At 38.4% G+C, this 14,241-nt stretch overlaps 2 protein-coding genes across 5 annotated transcripts in view; one reads left to right on the top strand and one right to left on the bottom strand.

Moving 5' to 3' along the window:
* The window catches only part of ERMP1 (endoplasmic reticulum metallopeptidase 1), a 56,100-nt gene extending 50,701 nt beyond the window's left edge, over nt 1-5,399 (top strand). The window contains exon 16 of the transcript XR_004245399.2: nt 4,983-5,399. The gene's annotated coding sequence lies outside the window, so the exon portion shown is untranslated. The remainder of the gene's footprint in view (nt 1-4,982) is intronic.
* Nucleotides 1-14,241, bottom strand: part of RIC1 (RIC1 homolog, RAB6A GEF complex partner 1) — a 169,615-nt gene that overhangs the window by 17,753 nt on the left and 137,621 nt on the right. The window contains exons 23-28 of one of the 4 annotated variants that reach the window (XM_058431381.1): nt 13,718-13,909; nt 11,272-11,449; nt 10,933-11,121; nt 9,665-10,064; nt 7,188-7,334; nt 5,419-5,746 (exon numbers count right to left, since the gene is read on the bottom strand). In XM_058431381.1, the coding sequence (XP_058287364.1) occupies nt 9,776-10,064; nt 10,933-11,121; nt 11,272-11,449; nt 13,718-13,909 (848 nt within the window). In that variant the 3' untranslated portion in view covers nt 5,419-5,746; nt 7,188-7,334; nt 9,665-9,775. Of the gene's footprint in view, nt 1-5,418; nt 7,335-7,876; nt 10,065-10,932; nt 11,122-11,271; nt 11,450-13,717; nt 13,910-14,241 lie in introns of those variants that run through there. The other 3 variants (XM_058431380.1, XM_032138760.2, XM_032138759.2) reach the window with 3 other exon arrangements.

Genomic DNA, 14,241 nt, shown 5'->3' on the forward strand with positions numbered 1-14,241 from the left:
GGTGAAGCAGCTGAACAACTTCTAACCTAACACTCCTCTTCTTTTAGTGCCAATGAAGCCAAGATGCAGTTATGGGTATTTACATTTGTTTTTAGCCAAGATGCAGTTACGACTCTTTTTAGATTTTTTAAAATTATACTTTTAAGTTCTGGGGTACATGTGCGGAATGTACAGGTTTGTTACATATGTATACATGTGCCATGGTAGTTTGCTGCACCCATCAACCCGTCATCTACATTAGGTATTTCTCCTAATGCTTTCCCTCCCCTAGCCCCCCACCCTCTGACAGGCCCTGGTGTGTGATGTTCCCCTCCCTGTGTCCATGTGTTCTCATTGTTCATCTCCCACTTATGAGTGAGAACATGCGGTGTTTGGCTTTCTGTTCTTGTGTTAGTTTGCTGAGAACGATGGCTTCCAGCTTCATCCATGTCCCTGCAAGGGACATGAACTCTACCATTTTTAGGGCTGCATAGTATTCCATGGTGTATATGTGCCACATTTTCTTCATCCAGTCTATCATTGATGGGCATTTGGGTTGGTTCTGAGTCTTTGCTATTGTGAACAATGCTGCAGTAAACATACGTGTGCATGTGTCTTTGTAGTGGAATGATTTATAATCCTTTGGGTATATACCCAGTAATGGGATTGCTGGGTCAAATGATATTTCTAGTTCTAGATCCTTGAGGAATCGCCACACTGTCTTCCACGATGGTTGGACTAATTTACACTCCCACCAACAATGTAAAACAGTTCCTGTTTCTCCACATCCTCTCCAGCATCTGTTGTTTCCTGACTTTTTAATGATCGCCATTCTAACTGGCATGAGATGGTATCTCATTGTAGTTTTGATTTGCATTTCTCTGACCAGTGATGATGAGCTTTTTTTTCATGTTTGTTGGCTGCATTTGAGAAGTGTCTATTCATATCCTTTGCCCACTTTTTGATGTTTTTTTTTTTTTTCTTGTAAGTTTAAGTTCTTTGTAGATTCTGGATATTAGCCCTTTGTCAGATGGGTAGATTGCACAAATTTTCTCCCATTCTGTAGGTTGCCTGTTCACTCTGATGTGAGTTTATTTTGCTGTGCAGAAGCTCTTTAGTTTAATTAGATCCCATTTGTCTATTTTGGCTTCTGTTGCCTTTGCTTTTGGTGTTTTAGTCATGAAGTCTTTGCCCATGCCTATGTCCTGAATGGTATTGCCTAGGTTTTCTTCTAGGGTTTTTATGTCTTACGTTTAAGTCTTTAATCCATCTTGAGTTAATTTTTGTATAAGGTGTAAGGAAGGGATCCAGTTTCAGCTTTCTGCATATGGCTAGCTGGTTTTCCCAACACCATTTATTAAATAGGGAATCCCTTCCCCATTGCTTGTTTTTATCAGGTTTGTCAAAGATCAGATGGTTGCAGATGTGTGGTATTATTTCTGAGGTCTCTGTTCTGTTCCATTGGTCTATATATCTGTTTTGGTACCAGTTCCATGCTGTTTTTCTTACTGTAGCCTTATAGTATAGTTTGAAGTCAGGTAGCATGATGCCTCCAGCTCTGTTCTTTTTGCTTAGGATTGTCTTGGCTATGTGGGCTCTTTTCTGGTTCCATATGAACTTTAGTTATTTCCAATTCTATGAAGAAAGTCAGTGATAGCTTAATGGTGATAGCATTGAATTTATAAATTACTTTGGGCAGTATGGCCATTTTCATGATATTGATTCTTCCTATCCATGAGCATAGAATGTTATTCCATTTGTGTGTGTCCTTTCTTATTTCCTTGGTCAGTGGTTTGTAGTTCTCCTTGAAGAGGTCCTTCACATCCTCTGTAAGTTGTATTCCTAGGTATTTTATTGTCTTTGTAGCAGTTGTGAATGGGAGTTCACTCATGATTTGGCTCTCTGTTATTGGTGTAGAGGAATGCTTGTAATTTTTGCACATTGATTTTGTATCCTGAGACTTTGCTGAAGTTGCTTATCAGCTTAAGGAGATTTTGGGCTGACACTATGGGGTTTTCTAAATATACAATCATGTTGATGTAATATTGACAGTGGGGTGTTAAAGTCTCCCACCATTATTGTGTGGGACTCTAAGTCTCTTTGTAGGTCTCTAAGAACTTTATAAATCTGGGTGCTCCTGTATCGGGTACATATGTATTTAGGATAGTTAGCTCTTCTTGTTGCATTGATCCCTTTACCATTATGTAATGGCCTTCTTTGTCCCTTTTGATCTTTGTTGGTTTAAAGTCTGTTTTATCAGAAACTGGGATTGCAACCCCTGCTTTTATTTTTGCTTTCCATTTGCTTGGTAAATATTCCTCCATCCCTTTATTTTGAGCCTGTGTGTGTCTTTGCATGTGAGATGCATCTCCTGAATACACCACACTGATGGGTCTTGACTCTTTGTCCAGTTTGCTAGTCTGTGTCTTTTAATTGGGGCATTTAGCCCATTTATATTTAAAGGTTAATGTTGTTATGTGTGAATTTGATCCTGCCATTATGATGCTAGCTGGTTATTTTGCCCGTTAGTTGACACAGTTTCTTCATACTGTCGATGGCCTTTACAATTTGGTATGTTTTTGCAATGGCTGGTACTGTTTGTTCATTTCCATGTTTAGTGCTTCCTTCAGGAGCTCTTGTAAGGCAGGCCTGGTGGTGACAAATAGCATTTGCTTGTCTGTAAAGGACTTTATTTCTCCTTTGCTTATGAAGCTTGGTTTGGCGGGATATGAAATTCTGGGTTGAAAATTCTTTAAGAATGTTGAATATGGGTCCCCACTCTCTTCTGGCTTGTAGAGTTTCTGCTGAGAGATCTGCTGTTAGTCTGATGGGCTCCCCTTTGTGGGTAACCCGACCTTTCTCTCTGGCTGCCCTTAGTATTTTTTCCTTCATTTCAACCTTGGTGAATCTGACAATTATGTGTCTTGGGGTTGCTCTTCTCGAGGAGTATCTTTGTGGTGGTCTCTGTATTTCCTGAATTGAATGTTGGCCTAGGTTGGGGAAGTTCTCCTAAATAATACCCTGAAGAGTGTTTTCCAACTTGGTTCCATTCTCCCTGTTGCTTTCAGGTACACCAATCAAACAGATTTGGCCTTTTCACGTAGTCCCATATTTCTTGGAGGCTTTGTTTCTTTTCACTCTTTTTTTCTCTCATCTTGTCTTCTTGCTTTATTTCATTGAGTTGATCTTCAGTCTCTGATATCCTTTCTTCCAATTGATCAATTCGGCTACTGATACCTGTGTATGCGTCATGAAGTTCTCGTGCTGTTTTTTTCAGCTCTATCAGGTCATTTATATTCTTCTCTAAACTGGTTATTCTACTTAGCAATTTGTCTAACCTTTTTTCAAGGTTCTTAGCTTCCTTCCATTGGGTTAGAACATACTCCTTTAGCTTGGAGGAGTTTGTTATTACGCACCTTCTGAAGCTTACTTCTGTCAATTCGTCAAACTCATTGTCTGTCCAGTTCTGTTCCCTTGCTGGCAAGGAGTTGTGATCCTTTGGAAGAGAAGAGGTGATCTGCTTTTTGGAATTTTCAGCCTTTTTGTGCTGTTTTCTCCCCATCTTTATGGATTTATCTACCTTTGAAGTTGGTGACCTTCAGCTGGGATCTCTGGAGTGGACATCCTTTTTGTTGATGTTGATACTATTCCTTTCTGTTTGGTGGTTTTCCTTCTTACATTCAGGCCCTCTGCTGCAGGTTGGCTGGAGTTGACTTGAGGTCCAGTCCAGACCCTGTTTGCCTGGGTATCACTGGCAAAGGCTGCAGAACAGCAAAGATTGCTGCCTGTTCCTTCCTCTGGAAGCTTCATCCTACAGGGGTACCCACCAGATGCCAGCTAGAGCTCTCCTGTATGAGGTGTCTGTTGGCACCTACTGGGAGGACCCACTTGAGGAGTTAATCTGTCCTTTATCAGAGCTCAAATGCTGTGCTGGGAGATCCGCTGCTTTCTTCAGAGCTGCCAGGCAGGGACGTTTAAGTCTGCTGAAGCTGCACCCACAACCGCCCTTTCTGCAAAGTGCTCTGTCCCAGGGAGGTGGGGGTTTTATGTTTGTTAGTCCCTGACTGGGGCTGCTGCCTTTTTAAAAGAGTTGCCCGGCCGAGAGGAGGGAATCTAGAGAGGCAATCTGGCTGCAGTGGCCTTGCTGAGCTGCAGTGGGCTCCCCCCAGTTTGAACTTCCCAGTGGCTTTGTTTACACTGTGAGGGTAAAACTGCCTACTCAAGCCTCAGCAGTGGTGGACGCCCCTCCCCCGACACTGGAGCATCCCAGGTCAAGCTCAGACTGCTGTGCCAGCAGCGAGAATTTCAAGGCAGTGGATTTTAGCTTGCTGGGCTCCGTCAGGGTGGGAGCCGCCGAACCAGACCACTTGGCACCCTGGCTTCAGCCCCCTTTCCAGGGGAGTGAATGGTTCTGACTGGTATTCCAGGTGACACTGGGGTATGAAAAAAAAAAAAAAACTGCGGCTAGCTCCATGTCTGCCCAAAACAGCCGCCCAGTTTTGCACTGGAAACCCAGGGCCCTGGTGGTGTGGGCACTGGAGGGAATCTCCTGGTCTGCTGGTTGTGAAGACTGTGGGAAAAGCACAGTATCTGGGCTGGATTGCAAGATAGATACAGTCCCTAGTGGCTTCCCTTGGCTGGGAGAAAGACTTCCCCAACCCCCTGTGCTTCCCAGGTGAGGCAACGAACCACCTTGCTTTGGCTTACCCTCACAGGGCTGCACCCATTGTCCAACCAGTCCCAGTGAGATGAACCAGGTACCTCAGCTGGAAATGCAGAAATCACCCACCTTCTGTGTCGATCTCGCTGGGAGCTGCAGACTGGAGCTGTTCCTATTCAGCCATCTTGCCAGCAATCCCATTTACGGCTCTTAATGTCCGGTTTTAGTTGAAATACGTAGGGATTTTTGGGGTATATCAGTGTATTTTTTGACACTTCTACTTCCATATTTGATTTGTAAAAACATAACAAACATGTTGGTAATAATTTCTTTTTTTCTCCAGCTTGGCTCTATACCATGACCAAATGGAATTTATGCCAGGAATGCAAGGTTGGCTTAACAGAAAGTTGGCCAGATGTGGTGGCACATGCTTAACCTCAGCACTTTGGGAGGCAGAGGTGGGTGGACTGCTTAAGCCCAGGAGTTTGAGACTGGCCTTGACCACATGGCAAAACCCTGACTCTACTAAAAACACAAAAATTAGCAGGGCATGGTGGTGTGTGCTTGTGGGCCCAACTACTATAGAAACTGAGGGAGGAGGATGGCTTGAGCTCAGGAGGTTGAGGCTGCAGCAAGCCATGACTGCGCAACTTCCTTCCAGCATGGGTGACAGAGCAAAACTCTGTCTTAAAAACATTTGAAAATCACTGTAATGTACCATATTAATATAATGTACCATATTAATAGAATAAAGGACAAAACCCACATGACTACTTCAATAGATGGAATGTATGTTTGTTTGTTGAGTGTTTTTATCATGGAAGGGTTTTGGATTTTGTAAAAGACAAGCTATACAGAAGGAAACATCCTCAACCAGATAAAGGTTATCTATAAAAAACCCACAGCTAGCGTCATAATTAGTGATGAGAGAAGGCTTCTCCCTAAGATCAGAAGACAGGATATCCACTATTGCCACTTAATAAGCATTGTACTGGTGGCTCTAGCCAGGACAGTGGCAGGAGAAAGAAAGAAAAGGCATCCAGATTGAAAAGGAAGAGTTCAAACTATCTCTGGTTGCAAACAACATGACCTTCAATGTAGAAAATCCTAAGGAATCCACAAAAAAGAAAAAGTTTGATGTTGCATGATGCCATGTCAAGCTACACAAGCTGTTTATATACACAAACAATCCAAAAACAGAAAATTCCATTTTTTTACAATTGCAGTAATACTTAGAAATAAATCTAACAAAACTATGCGACTTAGCAAAAATTATAATCCATTGTTAAAAGACATTAAAAACCCAATAAATGGAAAGACATGTTCATGGACTGGAAGGCTTAATATGGCAATATTCTCCACATTGCTTTATGTCATGAATACAACGCTTAGGAAAATCCCAACTGCCTTTTTTTAGTATAGAAATTGACAAGCTGATCCTGAAATTCATAAGGAAATACAAGGGACCTAGAATAGCCAAAACAGCCTAGAAAAAACAAACGTAGGACTCTCACTTTCAAAATTTCCTACAGAGCAACAGAAATCAAGGCAGTGTGGTATTGGCATAAGAAGATATTATAGATCATTATAATACAATTAAGAGTCTATAAATAAACCCATACATCTATAGTTGATTTTTGACAATGGGAAAAAAATCCTTTCCATAAATGGTGCTCTGACAATTGAATAGCCACATGTTAGAAAAATGAAGTCAGATCTCTTTCATATCATATACGAAGATTAACTCAAAATGGATCAAAGACCTAAATGTAGGAGATACAACTATAAAATTCTTAAAACTTAGTTGTAAATATTCATAACCCTGGATTAGGCACAAGCAACCAAAGCAAAAGTAAGTTGGACTTAAAATGAACAACAGTGTTTCAAAGGACATTATCAAGAAAGTGAAATGACTGAGAGTGTGTGATTGTAATCACATGGTGACAACACTTAATCTACAGATTTCTGTTGTATTCTCACCAATTTGTTTTTTTTTTTAGCAGTACTTAATGGGTACATTTTAGAGTCTTCCATTTTGTGTGGAATTAGATCCTCCCCTTCAAATGCTGTAATTAACATTACTTAAAAAAAAAAAACTTGAATATTGAAACCTAAAAAAGTGAAAAGCCCACAGAATGAAGAAATATTTGCAATTTATATGTACATAAAAGAGTAGTATCCAGAATAAAGAACTCCAGCAAATCAACGATGAAATGACCTAATTAAACAGACATTTTTCTTCAAAAATAGACAAATGGCTAATAATCCTACAAGAAGATGTACATTAACCATTAGGTAAATGAAAATCTAAACTATGATGAGATAATACTTCATATACAACTTGGATGGCTACAGCCAAAATAACAACATGTTTTGGTGCCAAGAAGTGAGATAGAAAAGTCCACATACTGTATGTTTCCATTTATATGAAATGTCCAGAATAGGCAAATCCATGGAGACTGAAAGCATATTTAGGAAAATGGGGAAAAGTCAAAGTACTTTTTAATCCCACTTACTAGAAATGACGCCTAGGTTCCTCTATACTTACGTGTAAAATTTTGTTTGCTTGGTAGGTATCTTAAGGTATACATAATTTTCTGTCATTCCTTCATTGGATTTTGAACATTTTCCATGTCATCGACATGGGCTGTTTCCTCCGGTATTTTACTGTCCTCTTGATGCTCTCATTCTAAATCTACATATAAATAAATATTTTAAATAAATCTGTCTGAATTTCATAAGGAAAATTCTAAGAAGCAGAATTATATAATGAAAAGATGATTTTTGTGGCTTTTGTTAACCTCAGATGATGAATAAACCAAAGTTTGTGTAATGGTTTTATTGCCCTTTACCAAGGGGAGAAAAATACACATTACAGAAATAGCAGCAACTTCAATTACAAGCAAAGGTTGATTTTATTCCCACACCCCAATGACTTCTTGTTTTGGTTTCAGCAAATAATTTATTAATAAATGCATCTAGTAAACCTCAAATAGTTATACTGAATATTTAAATCCATTGGCTAAAATTATGGCTTAAACAGTTGATATGTGAACCAAACAACATAATAACTGGGTTTTTAAAAATTAAAATATATAACAAATAAATTACCAAATTTTCTGTAAACCTGCCAAACTTCTTGCCTTGGGGCCTCCTATCTCTATTAGTTGTAAAAGAATGTTGTATAAAAGAAAGGATTCATTCACGGCCTAACCCACAGGAATACAGTTAACTTACTGGTGCCCTGCTCTCAAGAATGTGAGATGAACTCAGCAGCACAGTGTTTTATTTCAGATACTTGAAAAGATTACAGCTCTTTATAATGGTAAATCATTTTTATTGACTGAATATTCACACCACACACAAAAGCAATGCTGGTTCTTCTCCTTAATGGACTAGGATAGGAGAAGAGAGTTCAGTTTAGTTACTTGTTGGGCTGCATGTAGTCACATGCAAAACATTATCTTAAGATTCAGGGAAAGGTGGTTTGAAACAAAGACTTAAATAAAAATAGCACCAGAAGGACCAGGTACCAATAATCACATACTCCACCCATTCGGGAGTTTCATTTTGTGAAATATTATTGCACTTGTAATGTAAAAAGTAAATGATAGTGAATTACCCAACTCAGTAATTTTAAATACTTTGATGTATTCTGAACTAAGCAGTTTCAAAATGGTTTTGAGTTTCTCTTCAAAGGAAACCTGGCTAAGACAACTAAATCTAGCCATTTACTTTAAAAAGCAAGGAGAGAGGACCAAGTTTTGTTTCTAAACTATAACTGCACTATGAGAAAAGAGGCTATTTTAGATAGTGGTACGAATTTGGCCCACATCAAATACATCGTTATTATAAAAATAAACAAGTTTGTTTTTTGTAAAAAATAACATTGCATTCCTTGTTCAAATTGCACAGTACAAACAAGCTGTCTTAATACTGTTATAAGGTAATTAGAATTACATACAGTGGATGGGTGTTTAATCTAAAGCAATTAAGGAGTAAGCAGTTGTTTTCATAATGTATGAAAACAAATTTAAGTCATTTCTAGAAGTATATAAAATATTTTAAGTTTACAATGAAGAATGCATTCTTTACACACTAATTTTTAGTAGCCGTGATAATACGGGATTCAGCAGTCTATTTACATAGAAGTCCATCTTTATTCAATTTACAAAAGCAATAAATAAGAGACCACGTTAATTTGCACAAAACCTGATGCATTTCATGATCAGTGTGACCATTTCTGTTACTTCATGACCAAGCCAGTAAACCTGTCTTCCTCAGTTTTGCAGAGGAGCAAGCCCTGTGTTTGTATGTGTAGACACGCAGAATCCAGCATTAAAACCTTACAAATTATAATATAAGCCCTAAAAATATGAACAGTGCCTTTGAGTATATTTACACAAGAGTATTCACAAAAAGATACTGTTCTTTAATACAAAATAGTTTAGTGGTATCTAAAAGCATAATTGAGAAGAACCCCCTCAGACCTCTGCCCACACTGATCTAATGGGAATCAAGCTTGCTAAGACAAGCACATTAACTCACAGGTAAATAGCTCCCATCAATTCTGGACTGGGATTTAACTGGCTAGTAAAGCCAAGGAGAATGTTTCCATCACACTGGCACATATTGTGCCCCAGGGTAGCAATCTATTCAGGAGGACTGATTAAAGAGTCCAGCTCTATCCAAGGGAGCAAACAGGTAGCTCAAGTACCTGATAGACTATAGCAAGCACCTTAGCATTTATTTTTTAAAAAGCAGTCTGGACATAATGCAGAACCGGGAAATGTGAGAAGATGTAAGTAGTGAAAAAGTAACCTCACCTGGGGCAAAACAATTCCTGTGGTTTAAGAGCTACCAACCTTTGAGTAAAACCAAAATATTCTCATGTACATCTGTACAATATTTACTTTTCACTGTAGCTTAAAATTTTTTTATGAAAGATGCTTTATATCACATTTTTATGGAGTCAAAAAGATTTCTTAGACAAGAAAGAATTCGTTAAAATCTAATAATACTTACCAAAGAGTCTCTGAACTGAGTTCTCCTGTTAAATCATCCAACTATGTTACAACGTTCTGAGTTGCACGCTGCTAATTAATACTGCCCCTTTGTGACAGAACCTCACTGTTGTTAGGACACAGAACAGTCATAAGTCCCATCCTGAAAAGTTTCTTCCTCCTCTGCTTGGGCTGTGTCCTCCTCTTTCCGGCTGATCATACTGCTGCTTCCAACTTCACCCTGGGGGATGCTTCCATGGCTGGAGGAGCCCCTGCTTTCCTCTGCCCGGGGGCTAGTCTGTTCCAGAGTCTTACCCACAGTTATTGGTTGGAAGGCATCTGGCTGGACCTGCTCTTCTGTTATCTCACTGAGCTTCTGCAGTTGTGGCTTAATGATGTTTAAAAATGGCTTATATCCAGGACTATGTAGAGAAAAAAACATTAGCTGATCTGCCATAATTCAAAAGGTTTGGTAGAATGTTATGGGTGAACTTCTACTGAACATTGATATGATATGGCCAATGATAGATTAGGAGGGGAGAGAGGAGGCAAAGAAGGTAGGGAGGAAAGGCTTCTTGGGTGTCCTGCCCAGCAGAGGGGGTTGCACATTGCATAAGCCTGAGGCTTCAGTTTCTAAGCATTAGGGGCAAAGGCTGATGTTTTAGAACCAGTATTAGAACTAAAAATTATATTTTACAATTGAAAGGCCAACAGGAGCTTAGACTTGAAAAAGAACCTTCAGACAACATTTAACCTAAATGCATTTGGCAATTAAGGAAAACCAGATCCAAGTAAGGGAAGTAACTAGCTCCAAATACACACATAACTGGTAATAAAGACAAGGCTAGAGTCCAAGGCTCTTAACTGCAACCACAACTCTTAATTTGGATTTGCTTTTAACTGCCATGGAATGTTAAATTCACATGGACCTTAACTTTGAATCTTTTCAAGTAGATATTTGTAGACTATTGCTTTCAATTCCACAGGGCTGCAAATCTGAAGTTCCAGTCTAATTCTAAGCTCATTTGCACTGCATCAATCTTAAGTCAGTGATATACATTCACACAATAATTTATACACTGACCAACAGTGTAACTTTACTCGATGGATATTACCCATTTAAACAGCTGGGTATAGAATGATTACTAAAGAAAGTAGCTTAAAAATGAACATATAATAAATAATATATAATAAATATAATACATGAACCATAACTAAGCCTTAATGTGAAAGGACAGGATTCACCAAAAGACATGGAAGGACACCAAGCCTAAGGAAAGCAGCACTTACCAGTCTGTAGAGGCCCATCGGTCCACTGCATGGAGCCCTGTCTTTATGTTCTGTAACATCTCTCCATCTACCTCTGAAGACTGTGTAATAACCAAAATCTGATTGATTATTGAGGATTCTCTAAGAATCAGGCCTATAACGATGCACCAGTCCAGGCACCCTGCCTCCATGAAAATGTGTAGCAAATACCTAAATATAAGCAGTAACAAAATGATTTATGCTAAGGAAGATCTATAAGATGTACAGAAGTGCAATGATTATTAGGAAAGTAGCCCCATACCTATTTGCCCAAATACTCTGAGTGGGCATTATGTGATTTCAAATAGCCAAGAAACTCACCGAAGCTGGACCTGGGATTTATGAGGCCCTTTACTGGCCAACTCCATGGAAATGTGCTCCAGCTCTGACTGAGTTAAACTGAGTGTAGAGAAATTTTCATCCACCATTGTCCAGTCTCCATCCACCATGGAGCTACTTTCAGTCAAGTCTGTGGCTGAACCAATACTGCATTCATCACCTGATGGAGAATTGCCAAAAGTTACAACCAGCTTCTTGGAGAAAATATATTTTCCTTTAATTTTAAATATTAGCTGTCCCTCAGATGTTGATTTCTAAGGATCTTGAAACGAAAACATGAAATCCATGGCTAAAATTACCATGTGAACATAGAAGACATTTAAAGAAAGAATTAGATAACCGACATTAACATTTAGATGGAAAAATATACTACCACCACCTATGAAGCAGTCTTCCCCACCTCCCTCAATAAAATCTAGCTAGAGTTTGACCAAGTCTTTACATTCAGCTACTACAGGAAATACAGAGGAAACTGTTAAATTAAACCATGAAGATGTAATAGCAAAATCATTATTGTGAGAAAATCCATAAAACCAAATTTCTTCCATGAATAAACTGCAAGGAAGGGAAAAGGAGATGGTGGGGGAACATCCACTTAAAAAGAGAATTAAGAACACGATCACAATATGTGAACCTTATTTAAACTTAACCTATACAAAATTATGATGTCTATGAAACAATTACAAATCTGAATACTTAAATGGTTATTTGATGGTACCAAGGAATTATCCAGTTTTTATAGGGATGATAATGGTATTTTGGTCATAATTCTTAAAGAGTCCTTGTAGGAAAAATACTGAAATATTTATAGATAATATGTCATGGATTTTCTTCAGTTAATACAAGAGTGGGGAGGTACACCAAACATATGTGGCCATTAGTGATGTAAGCTGAGTGACGGCCACATGGGGGAGGGAGGGGAACCCACTATATTATTAACTGTACTTTTTAATATATTTGAAATTATCTCTTTAAAAAAGTTTTCTAAAGTAATGGCACCATCTCACACTCATTAGGATGACTACTATCAAAAAACTGAAAGTGACTGTTGGTGAGATGTGGAGAAAATAGAACCCTTGTCCACTGCTGATAATTTAAAATGGTGCAATTGCTATGGGAAACATGGCGATTCCTCAAAAAAAATGCAAGTAGAATTATGACCCAGCAGTACCATTTCTGGATATATATACCCAAAATAACTGAAAACAGAGTCTCACAGAAATATTATATACCCACGTTCATAGCAGCATAATTCACAATAGCCAAAAGTAAAAGCAACCCAAGTGTCCATCATCAGAAGAATACACAAAACTTGGTATCTGCATACAAAGGAATAAAACATGCTCCAACAAGGATGAACATGAGGACATTATGCTAAGTGAAATACGCTGGTCAGAAAAAGACAAACACTTATGAAGTGCCTAGAATAATCAAATTCAGAGAGAAAAAATAAAATGGTGGTTGCCAGTGGCTGGGGGAAGAAGGGATGGGGAGCTGTTGTTATTAAATAACATATACAGAGTTTTCGTTTTCAAGATGAAGAGCATTCTGGAGGTTGATTGCAGAACAATGTGGGCATAATTAACACTACAAACTGCTTAAAAATGGTTAAGCTGTTAAATTGTATATTCTACCACAATTTAAAATAAAACTAATGAGATCTGTAAGCCTCCTCACATAGCAGAAGCTCAGGTAATAGTGATGACAGACTGATAATCAAACATTAGACAAACACCTGGCCACTAAAAAAACTGCAAACTCAGACAAATTGTTCTTTAAGTTACTATACTGTATAACCCTATGCCAACACAAATTGCTTCAAAACCTCTTCAGTTTGTAGTTTACCCATTACTATAGAGCAGAGGTTGGTGTACATTTTTTTGTAAAAGGGCCAGATAGTAAATATTACAAGCTTTTAAGGCCAAGAGGCAAAATCAAGGATATTATGTAGGAACTTACATAGCAAGAGAAAAAGCAAATGTCCACAATTTTTATTGATGAAATAAAAAACATTACCTCCTCACATATTCCAAAAGAAAAAAATAAAAAACATAAAAATGGAAATGGAGTAAAATTTGTTATGAGCCACATCTAATTATGATAAAAATGGAATTCTTTATATGAGGATAACATTTTGCTTACTTGGGGCTCAAAGTTAGTGCTTCCTTATCATCAAAATTGATTTACAACGATTCATCTATTAATGTTGATCTGTACTATTTATTTTGTTCACGTAAAATAAATATGGCAAAGTACAGTCAAGGCCAATCTGGCCTTGTTCTACAAACTTTCTACCTCTCCAGTGGATACAAATGGTTAATCCTGCATCACGACAGAAAAAGAGTGAAGCGCTATCTCTGAAGTGCTATAGCACATAAACTTTCTTCAAAGGAAGTGAAGAAGAGCTAGGATTTAAAATGACATTTACCTTTATTAGATAAAGGTGACAAGAAGGCATCTTGCATTTGTGGTCCATGGGATGAAGCTGTGTCTATCTCATGATGGGTGGGGCCAATGTTGCTGAGCCAGCTCTGACTTCGCTGGATGTTGGAGATGCCAGCATCCATCTCAAGGTTTAAAAATGGGTCAGCTGATTGAGACTTTAACAGCTGCTCTCCCACTGCAGAGTGGGTCCGAAAACAAACAATGGAGGAAGAAATTGAAGATGCACACACTGACATTTTCAATTCAGCTCTTTTAGCTTCCCCCACCTGCCTACCCAATAAGAACAGTTCAAAAGCAATTACTGTCCTATACTGTATCAGCCACCCCAAAACTAGAGACGTGGGATTGTGTAACAATGGACTGACCATACAATACCACCTAACAGTTATATCATCCTATCTCTTACTGGAGCTAGGCAAAACTTTATTATGTTGATCTTCTAAGTGATTTGCTTTGGCTCTTAAGATAACATGAAGTTTCCAAATGCCAAAGTTAAAAGTTTTGGTT

This window comes from Hylobates moloch, unplaced genomic scaffold (assembly GCF_009828535.3).
Source record: "Hylobates moloch isolate HMO894 unplaced genomic scaffold, HMol_V3 SCAFFOLD_19, whole genome shotgun sequence".
Lineage (NCBI taxonomy): Eukaryota > Metazoa > Chordata > Mammalia > Primates > Hylobatidae > Hylobates > Hylobates moloch.